Raw genomic sequence first — 11,727 nt, 5'->3', positions numbered from 1 at the left:
TGATCCCTACATTGGATTTCTCCATTTTGGCATATCTTTTGCAAATAATTCTTAGAAAAATACTTTTCTAGAAGATCTTGCAAAGTTGTCAAGCAAAAAACAAACATATTTTTAAAATATCAAATTTACAACAATGTTCTCAAGTTAACTTATAATAATGAAGTTTGTTTCTAGAACAACTCTAGTTATGATAATGCTCTACTCTAAACTTGAAGAGATAGATGGAAAAAAGATAATGGTTCAATTAATGCAAGAACTGGTAAAGGGATAATAATAAGTTAATGGATGGTCTACCCACCATCCTTGAATAGATTCTAGAAATAATATATTGAAAATATTAGATGATACTATTATAATTGTACTTCCCATAATTTAAAAATTAGAAAAAATAATCCAATCCTATGTAATGGGAAGAACCTAGACACTTTTGACGAAACATTTGACTGATATATTAATCACAACGTCTTCTTGTCTTAGACCTAGCGCATCAAATAATTAAAATCCTCATTTTCATTTCTTTTCAATTTCACTGAACATTAAATAAAAAAAAAGTTCCTCGAATTGAGCAGATTGTTTAATCTGCATTATCCAAGTTTTTATAAAGAGCTTTACTAATAGACATATATCGATACTGTAAAAAAATTCTTACACTATCCAAAAGATATCTACAAATAATACTTCATAAAAATGAAATTTTATAATTTTGAAAATAAGATAGTTTATCTAGTACAACAGGTAATATTAACCTAATACTAACAAAAATACTTAATCATATATATTGCTATATAGAAGTTAAATTCTTTTATAAATGGCTATATATCCGAAAGCAAATACAAACACTTTGATCCAAAATGAGAAAAAAGTTCAACCATTCTCTTCTCTTTTTTCATTTTTTGTATAATCAATAGGTATCTCTGATATTTTTTTACCCGATTAATCAATACACACATAGAAGCAGAATAGAATTTTGAGTCTATGGACTCTGAATTTTAAAAAATGTAGCTTACTAATTTCTTCATAAATTCTTTATACATATAGATTGATTTTTTTAGATATAAATACAAGATTTAATGATTGAGTAAAAACTATTAAGTGCTGCTGAATCTGTAGTTGAAGGTGTAGCTTCGTCAATCGCCCATAAATATACGTCAGGTAAGATCACTAAATCGGGGAAGACTCCTTAGCGGGAGTTTTTTTTATTCCAGATCTCGAATTTAAGGCCTTCGATCAGGAGTGAACGAAACTCATATTATCCAATATCTAGAATATGCAACAATATTTTAATTCAGGGGTTTCTAATGGTTAATGTACTAGGTATTAGCATAATTCTTGTAACAAGCAAAGAACATTCTGCCAAATTATTTTATATATCCAACTTGTAGACCACTTGCATCTATATTAATTTTCTAAAAAGTGCGAAATTCTAAATTAATAAATATATTCTCCACTTGGAATTCAATTCGGCGACAGTTTTTCTTTTTCTTGTTATTATATAATTTCTTGGACAAACTTTCTGGTACAAAACAATATTAAGAAGTTTTAGCTGCAGCCTCGTATTTGATTATGTTTGGCTTCCCTTTTAAATTTTTAAATTTTTATAGTTTATTTTTTTGAACTGCGTTCTAATTTTTTTTTCTTGTTTAATTTTTAATATTCTAAAGTTTGTTCTAATTGACAAGAGAAAATTATTAATAGAGAAACTGAGATCTTTTCAAAAAGAAAATTCCGGCTAAATTCCTTGAAAAATCAACCGATGTTTAACTAATTTTTTTCAATTTTACTATTTCACAACGTGTAACAAAACATGTAGAAGCGAATTTGGAGTATAATTTGTACATTTATATTAATCTAATAGTTTTTGTCCAATATATGTATTAAGAAATTTGTTATTTATAAGTATTTGACTTTAAATCTAGTTACTAATTGATTGAGCAACAGCTTGTACTACGTTAACTTAAGATCATCGCATGAATTCATAAACTTTAAATTTTGAATCCGTCTTCAAATTTCCCAAATTCCTTTTGAAATTAAAAAAAAATCATTGTAGTAATATTTTTTTTAGAAGATGCAGGTGTAATATTTTTGGCACCTAGTGACTGCTCTCAAAGTAGAGAAGACAGAAAGACGTATTCCACGTCTGAGAGTCAAAGTCAAAATACGAAACATGTACCAAGTTTGATTTTTTCCAAATATATTCGTTGATCATAAAAAGAATCCGACAGCTTTCTTTAAAAATAGAAAAAGAATTATTTTAAAAGAATTAAATCAGTCAAACTTTTGAACAAATTTTGTTAGATTATATTTATAGTTTTGTAGGCACTTTTTGAAATAAAATAAGATAGGAGGAGAAATGATAGCACTGTCTGTGTGATATGTATTGTCAATTTATTTCTATCATCTATACTCATATTCTTTAATCTGTGTTACATTTGGTTGGTATTGAAAATGCCTGTGATTAATTTATTAATTAGAGAGGCTTTTTATATGCATAGAATATGTATTAAAGAAATAACATACTATGATCCTTCAACCTATGTTTTAGCATTTATATCAAAAGGGAAAAAATAAATCTAACGTTTTGCAGGTAATCTGTATGAATAGAAGAGTAAAGCACTAGACAATAGACATAGAAAAGCATATGTCAAGAATTGAATATATTAATATTTCAGTACCTGATGAAAATTAGTAGATTTTGATTGAGTCAAAAATTGCATTTTGTAAACGTATATGTTATACTTGTTGTTACATGTGTGAAATCAAGCCTCATTGTTTCATGTGGGAATTCAAATGTCAAATATTGAATATATTTAGATTATTGTATGTTACTTGATGAAGAGTACGTATCAAAAGTTTCACTTAGCATTTTTTGCAAATATTTGTATTATGATATAATTGGGACCTCTCCACCTTTAATCAAAGGTGAGAGATTGAACTTTGAGAATTAAGAACCAAAATTCCTCTTGATAGCAAGCATTACATATTAGTAAGCATAGGCAATGCGATTACTAATTAATCTGTCAATAAATTCTCAAATGTCATATTTGAGTAAAAAAGTATATTCAATAACCCGTTTCTGGTAAGGGGATGGGTTCAGAGATGGTAGATTTATTATGTGATATTTCTGTAGTAAATGATAAAAAATCTTTATGGATTTCTAGTCTCTTATATATATTTCAAACTAGTTTTAGTTCTCTTATATATATCTCCATCAGATATTTAACAAATTTTGTCTATTAGATTTGATAAGAATAGTGAAAAAATAATTTAGCAAGAATTTGTATTTGAAGGTGCAATTTTTGCCGTTTCTATTTTACGTGATACTGTATATTTTAAGAGTCCGACACAGCTTTTTGGGGTATAATATTAAGGGAAAAGGGTCAAAAATATCCTTCTACTTTGTTTTAATAGCTAAAAATATCTTCCAAACTACTTTTGAGTATTTATGCCCCTGCTGTTATGAAAGTCAACAAATATATCCTTCATTTGATGGAAATTTCTAAATTGATTCAAATAACCCTATTTCACAAAATACAACCCACTCCCCTATATTACCCGCCCCGACCCACCGCCTAAAATCAATGGTGTTATTTGGGGATATATTTTTTAAATAAAGAATATATTTGTTAACTTTCATAAAAACATGGGTAAAAATGACCCGAAATTAGTTAGGAGGATATATTTAGCCATTAAAATAAAGTAGTAAGGATATTTTTGACCCTTTTCCCTAATATTAATTGTATCTAGTGCATTCCTCAAGACTATTTTGTCATTTTTTCATGGAAACAATTATACATTTCTAGTTTAGGAAAGCGACGTTGTAAAAAAGCTAACATATCGTGACATAAATTTACTAATTAAAGCAACTTAGTAAGAGAAATTGAAGTACTTTTTAAAGGTACATACTACAAACAAATTCGTTTTGAAATGAAAATCTAGAAGGGGGGTTGAGAAACCTTAGCCATCATGGATGTTTGACACAAAATTAATTGGCTAAGATTCTTTTTTTGATAAAGACGTGAATATTAGGAGACCAAAAATAAACGTGGGACATGCGCACCAAAGAGAACAACTAGGCAAATATGAATATCTTTTTATTCGAAGTACTTTTATTTTCGGACGTTTCAAAATATTTGACAGTATTGCACACATAATTGTTTATCATTTATGTAATTTTCTATATCGAACTTATGTACTTTTCCACTAATCTTTGAATACTCTCTTTAACTATACTAGAATATATATTTGACAGTATTGCACACATAATTGTTTATCATTTATGTAATTTTCTATATCGAACTTATGTACTTTTCCACTAATCTTTGAATACTCTCTTTAACTATACTAGAATATAGGAGTTAAAGTAACACTTAAATTTTTTGTGTTCAATTAAATATCATCTGTGAAATTTAGGATGTATATATATACAATAACAATCTTATGTGAGTATGTGATTATTACTATTGTCTTTTGGAGATTGACTTGGTTTCTACATGAAGTTTATCAAGAAAGACAAATGCCTAATCATTAACACAATTGTCTAGATTCAATTAATCTGAGGGAATGACCCTTTCTTTGAGTTCTTAGCATGCCATATTAAAGTAATTGGTGATGACTAATGACTGATTAACATCATAATTATGTAATCAATAAAGCAAGAGTTTCTCTCTCTGTGGATAAAATTATAATTTCTTTTACTGTATTGACAGAACCATATCCATTAAAAAGACATTCACTGATCACTTAATTTGTTTCCTTTGATTTCATTAATTTTTATTCTTGAATACATTGCCTCGGGAAGCAAAATTATAATTGAAATTTTGCCGAATTTTTATTCTCAGAGTATTAATAATTTGCTACAATCAGACCTTTCTATAACTGACATCTTCTATAACAATTGTAAAGAAATGGATCATGAGCCTAACTCAACCCCAAAAGCTAGCTTATGAGGGAAGGATTGTCCAAGTCCATATAAGGATACCATCCATCTCATTAACCACCGATGAGGGACTTTTTTCATTCTCCAACAACAATATCTCATTATAAGGTTAAATATTTTTGGGACCGAGTTCTCACGTTATGTTGTATTTTATGTTCTCTGTCAACATTCCCTATATATAGAGGTGGAACAAGTTTTTTTTTTTTTTTTTTAATTTATGGATTTTAGATTTTAAAAAGACAATTATGGGATTCCTTATAAATTATGTATACATATTAAGTAAATTTTTAATATAAATGCGTCAAATCTACTGAGTTCTAGCAAATCCGTAGTCAGAATGCTAGCTCGACCCTTGACTCGGCTATAACGTATATATTCGGATAAACCGGCAAACAATGTCATTATGGAGAAGTTTGATTGTATTAATAATATGTCATTGGTATTTACATAGACTTCACTGTTTACTATTTAACATAATAATGCACGTGGTTGCAGGCTTCATTTACCAAACTCTTTTTCATCTTTCCTCCAAATAGAAACTTCTCAGAACCTCCATAAAGTTTCCATAAAATGTTTATTTAATTATTATTCATGAAGGTTATCAACTACGTGCATGTTCTTCACATATATATACCCCTTTCATCATTCTCATCCCAAAAACTCAAAACTTCGTCTTCTTGCTATTTTCTGCAAAGTTCACTCTCAAATATTCAAACCACATTCCAATATTTTGATATATAAATTAAATCCCATTAACCCTTTTCATCAAGAAGCTCATAATTCACTTGGAACTATTCCAATTTCCAAAATTTCATTCATTTTTTTTTCCAGTTCCTTTCAGCAAAATGATGTTTGAAAACAGTGAATTTATGAATGATTTTGAACTTCTTGAATCAATAAGACAACATTTACTTGAAGATCGGGAATCTCCTGTTACAACAATTTCTCAACATTCTACTTCTCTTTATTGCCAGAACAATAAAAGCGTTGAGACTCAAATGTTTCCTAATTTATTTTCTGATAATTGGGAAAATTTCCCAATGAATGAAAATGACACAGAAAACATGTTTATTCACAACAATGCCATTAATGAGGCTGCAGCATCAGCTATCAAAATTGAGCCTGAAGTTAGTGTCAGCAATAGCATTGACACCCCAATTTTTCCTAATTTCTTCCCTAATAATTGGGAACATTTCTCAATGAATGAAAATGACATAGAAAACAAATTTATTTACAACAATTCCATTAATGAGCCTTCAGCATCTGCTATCAAGAAGCCAAAGAGAGCTCGTAGGGAGCAAAAGCCGGCTTCAAAATTGATGCATTACAGGGGAGTAAGACAGAGGCCATGGGGAAAATTCGCTGCCGAGATTAGGGATCCAGCGAAGAATGGGGCGAGGGTTTGGCTAGGGACGTACGAGACGGCGGAGGACGCGGCGTTGGCCTATGATAAGGCGGCTTATCGGATTCGGGGTTCACGTGCATTGTTGAATTTTCCATTGAGGGTTAATTTGGGTGAACCGGAACCGGTTAGGGTTGGTTCGAAGAGGTCATCGATGTCGCCAGAGAGTTCTTCGTCCTCGTCGTCCGAAGATGCATCGACGAAGAGGATGAAGAAGGTTGCTCAGCTATATAATTGAGGAGGCAGTGGTAAAAAAATGTGGGGTATTTGGGTTTTTTGAATTTGTATATTTTCACGCAATAGGTGTGAATTCAATTTTTATTAAGCTATTTCCTAATTCTCTTTGTAGAAATTTCATCTTCTCGGGAGAATTGAAGAATTTGTGATTTTGTTCTCCTTTAAACATTTGGAGTGTGTCATATTTTGAAATTAATATACCAATTAATTTTAAATAACTGTGGACGCATATAAAGTAATAAGGGTATGAGATATAAAGCGAGAAAGCAAAAGGTAAAGGGCACATTTTAAAAAGTGCATAATTTACGACAAAGTAAATCATGATACATGTATGAAATTAATATTATAATAATCAATTTTAAAATAAAACAATTCAACATCTACTACACAATATGCTAATATTAATTCAATTTCTCATAATTGAGACTCAAATAAGCAATAGTTTCTCATCCTATCCATTTTGAGATTCAAGTAAGTATAGTTCCTTATTATGATCGGTGTGTGCATCTTCTATAAAGCGCACGCTCATCAGAATTGTTAGGGTTTTTATCATGATTTTCTTATCAGATTTGAGTTTTACCTTTCTATTGAAGGAAAGCCAAAGTATAACCATAATTACTTTTTATTTTTCCTAAAAGGAAAATATAATTTCTCTTCCATATTTGACTATTTCTTGTCTTGGAGGAAAAGTTTTGGACATCTATAAATTGAAGACATTCTTTCCACAACTAAAACACAGTAGCATCCTTAGTGTGGTCTCTAAAGAAGTCTTGTTTAGGGCGAGATTATTCTTTCAATAGATTTTATGCTTTTTTTTATATTAATTTTTCAATATGTAGGTCACTAGACCAAATCATATAATACAATTATGTTTTTTTAGTATATTTTCTTTGTTATCTGATTTGTCGCCATTAAGGTTTTGCATTTGTAAGCTTCCGCATGACGCCCTGTTATTTTGATCCAATAAGTGGTATTGAAGGAGGTTAAAAACGGTTGAAGGCAAATTCAAATCAAATTACAACGTCGATTTCACGATAATGAAGATTTCATCCAGAGTATTACATGTGGAGATGAATTTTCAACTATATTTTCAACATCGTGCTGCTACATCTTTAAAAATAAAGCAAAATATTTTTAAACCAATTTTTAACCCATAATATTTTTTAATCTTATTTTTAACCATGACATGAAACAGTGATGAAGATTATGTGAAGAAAGAGGATGGAGACTATTTTGCCAGAAAATTCTGGCCAAGGCGAAAGATTTGTTAGGGTTTTGCCCTGATTTTCTTACCATATTTGAGTTTTACTTTTCTATTGAATGATACTTTTCCTAGAAGGAAAATATAATTTATCTTCCATATTTGACTATTTCTTGTCTTGGAGGAAAAGTTTTGGACATCTATAAATTGAAGACATTCTTCCCACAACTAAAACACAGTAGCATCCGCAATGTAGTCTCTAAAGGAGTCTTGTTTAGGGGAGATTATTCTCTCAATAGGTTTTATGTTTTTTTATATTAGTTTTTCAAATGTGAGTCACTTGACCAAATCATATTATAATGTTATGTGTTTTTAGTATATATTCTTTGTTATCTGATTTATCGTTGTTAAATGTTTGCATTTGCAAGCTTCCGCATGACATTATTTTGATCCCAACAAGAAGCGCATAGCTTTGGTCATGAAGCATGACCCTCCGCTTCGATTGCTTAATAAAATTTTATTTTTTGTGCATTAATGGTATGATTTTTTTGGTTAATTAAATTGATCAATAACAACGAATCTTCATATCAAACTTGAATTGAAATATACAACGATAACACATTATAACTGATTAAATTTATACTAATAACATTATAATACTTTACAATGTCAAGATATTTAATTTGAACTCTATTTAAAAGTATGAGCTACGAAGCTTCTAACGTTGTTGCCACCTTCGCAACTATTAGTTTCATTGTATGATTAAACCTTAATGCCAACTTGTCAAACATTAAATCCTTTTTATAATACATTTTTGTTGGACAGAAGATTCTAACCACACGTGCGGGTGCCATGTCTTGCTTACATCAATTCAATGACAAATGTAAAGAAAATAAAAACCTATCCATAACCTTGACTTTCAAACTTTGACTCTTACTTTCTTTTCAAAGAAAATCCTTCTCATTGCTGCCATGTCATTGTCATTTTATAAGGGGTTAACTTTGCGATCTTAATAATTTTAGCAATAGTGAAATTCACGAACTCTAACCTTAAATTCGTCACGGGCTCTTATGGTTTTGAAAAGTAGTGTTCACGAACTCTAACCTTAAATTCGTCACGGGCTCTTATGGTTTTGAAAAGTAGTGTCGGTGAAATTTGCAAACTTACTGTTGGATCCATAATCGACTCCTAGAATTTTGATGTGAAGTATGAGCTACCAAATCAGTAAAAGTGAAATTCGTGAACTCATTGTTGAACCCATCATCGGCTTCTGGAATTTAATGTGAAGTTGATTTCTGCCAAATCAGTGACAGCGAAATCTGCGATCTCGTGGTTGAATTCATCATCGTCTTCCAAAATTTTGTCGTGAAGTTCGAGTTCTGCCAAATCAATAACTGACACTTGCGAAGTCATTATTGGATCCATCAGAATAGAAGTGGAAAATGAAGAGCTCTTAAGACGTAACATAAGTTCAGATGGTTTGCTACCTCTCAGGCTCGATAATGACGTAGCCCAAGAAAAAAATTCATGAACTCTGTTGAGCCAAAGCGGACAGTACACATAAACCATGGACTTGAATCATAACAGCTCTCGATTTTATAAACTTTAGGCAATACAAATTCTAATTAGTCTGATCAATAAATTTTACTGAATCAATTAAATTTATGAGCACAAACCAATAAAATAAGTAGTTAACAATTTGGTACGATTAATATCTTTGGTATTTACATAGACTTCACTGCTTACCATTTTGCTTAAATTATTAATATACGTGCTTGCAGGCTTCATTTACCAAACTATTTTTCAACTTTTCTCCATATAGAAACTTCATGGAACCTCAAATAATAGTTGATTTAATTATTCTTCATGAGAAGTCTCAGCTACGTGCATGAATCTCTTCTCATATATATACACCTCAACTCACCATTCTCATCCAAAAAACTCAAAGCTTCATTCCCTTTCTATTTTCTGTAAAATCCACTCTCAAATATTCAAACCACATTTCAAATTTTCATATATAAATCAAATTCCATTAACCCTTCATCAGAAAGCTCATAATTCAATCTGAACAACTCAAATTTTCAAAAATTAATTCTTTTTTTTTTCAGTTCCTTCCAGAAAAATGATATTTGAAAACAATGAATTTATGAATGATTTTGAACTTCTCGAATCGATTAGGCAACACTTACTTGAAGATTGCGACTTACCTATCACGACAGTTTCTGAACATTCTACTTCTCTTTATTGCCAGAACAATAATAGCATTATTGAGACCCAAATTTATCCTAATTTTTTCTCTGATAAGTGGGAAAATTTCCCAGTGAATGAAAATGACACAGCGACCACGTGTATCTACAACAATGCCATTAATGAGCCTTCGACATCAGCTATCAAAATAGAGCCTGAATTTTGTTGAAGATGTTGAAGTTGAAGATATAAGCAGTGCACAAAGCAACAGTTCATGCAAACTGCATGCATGCACAATACAACAGTATACGACCTAGTATACAATGTATATGTGTATAAATTGTAATTAAGGAATATTGTAATTAAGGAAATTGTTAATTAAGGTAAATTAGGATCCTATTAGAAGTAGAATTGTAATTAAAGAAATTGTTAATTAAGGTAAATTAGGATCCTAGTAGAAGTAGAATTAGAATCCTAGTAGGAATACCACATTGTAAAGGCGGCAGAATAAGGCTATAAATATAGCCTTTGTATACATGATATACACGCACAAAAAAAGATCAATAAAGCTCAGTTTTTTATTACTTCTTGTACTGTGTTTTCTACATGGTATCAGAGCATTCAACATAAAGCCAAGCTGCGTGATTAATCTCCCTCATAAACCTCTTCATAATGGCATCAAACTCAACCTCCATGTCACTGTCCACCTCTCTAGCCTTCATCACCTAATTGCTGCTTGTCCTATCAAGCTTAAGCCAACCAATTACCTGATTTGGAGAACACAAATCTTGCAAGTTTTGAAAGTAACTAAGTGGATTAAGGAGGACAATCCAAGCTTGGGTGAAACATTAGACACAGATGAGAAGGAAACAACAGCTGCAGGCAAGGAAAGGGCTGGGCAAGACAGTGAATGGGAAGAAAAGGATGTACTGCTGAGAACTTGGATTTCAGGCACCATGACTGAAGAAAGTATGTATCTAGTTGTTGGTTGTTCTACAACAAAAGAGATGTGGGAGTGCTTAGAAGAGGAATATCTTCAAGCAACAAAAGAAAAGAAGTTTCAACTCAAACAACAACTCCAAAATATCGAGTTAGGACAAGGAGTTTCAACTCAAACAACAACTCCAAAATATCAAGTTAGGATCAAGAAAACTTGATGAATACATAAAAAAGTTTAAGGGAATATGTGATGGCCTCTTTGCCATACACAAACCTGTTGATGATGATAGCAAGGTTATAAACTTTGCAAGAGGTCTTGGTGCAAAATACAAGACCTTTAGAATTGTCATGCTTGGAAAATCACCTTATCCTACTCTCAACCAGTTTGTCAATGACCTTAGAGGCTTTGACATGAGAGAAGATGGTGAGGAAGTGATTCGGGAAAACCACAACATGGCCTTCTCTGCACAAAGAGGCAGAGGTAGAGGCAGAGGCAACTATAATCAGAATAGAGGAAACTCTAACTAGAACTCAAGGGAAAGAGGTTTCAAACCTGCAGAACAAGGGAACTACAGTCAGAATAATCACAAAGGAAAAATCTCAAATCAAGTGAGGGACAAGGAGTCATATGCCAATCCTTGCCAAATTTGTGGTAGAAACAACCACACAGCCCTCAAGTGTTTCTATAGGTGGGATTACTCATATCAGGCTGAAGAAAATCTTCCACAAGCTTTATCAGCAGTCAACTTACAAGGTACAACATATAAGGATAATGCAATGTATGTTGACTCTGGAGCAACAACTCATATGACCAACAACATAGGT

The 11,727-nt window shown here is 31.3% G+C and overlaps 1 protein-coding gene across 1 annotated transcript; it reads left to right on the top strand.

Annotated features, from left to right (window-relative positions):
- The first annotated feature begins 5,615 nt into the window (after window positions 1-5,615).
- Window positions 5,616-6,688, top strand: LOC132608718 (ethylene-responsive transcription factor 2-like). Its single transcript, XM_060322458.1, has one exon. The coding sequence runs from the start codon at window positions 5,782-5,784 to the stop codon at window positions 6,574-6,576; it is 795 nt and encodes a 264-aa protein (XP_060178441.1). The 5' UTR covers window positions 5,616-5,781; the 3' UTR covers window positions 6,577-6,688.
- The last annotated feature ends 5,039 nt before the right edge of the window (window positions 6,689-11,727 follow it).

This window comes from Lycium barbarum, chromosome 9 (assembly GCF_019175385.1).
Source record: "Lycium barbarum isolate Lr01 chromosome 9, ASM1917538v2, whole genome shotgun sequence".
Taxonomy (NCBI): Eukaryota; Viridiplantae; Streptophyta; class Magnoliopsida; order Solanales; family Solanaceae; genus Lycium; species Lycium barbarum.
This window is presented reverse-complemented; position numbering and strand designations above follow the sequence as displayed.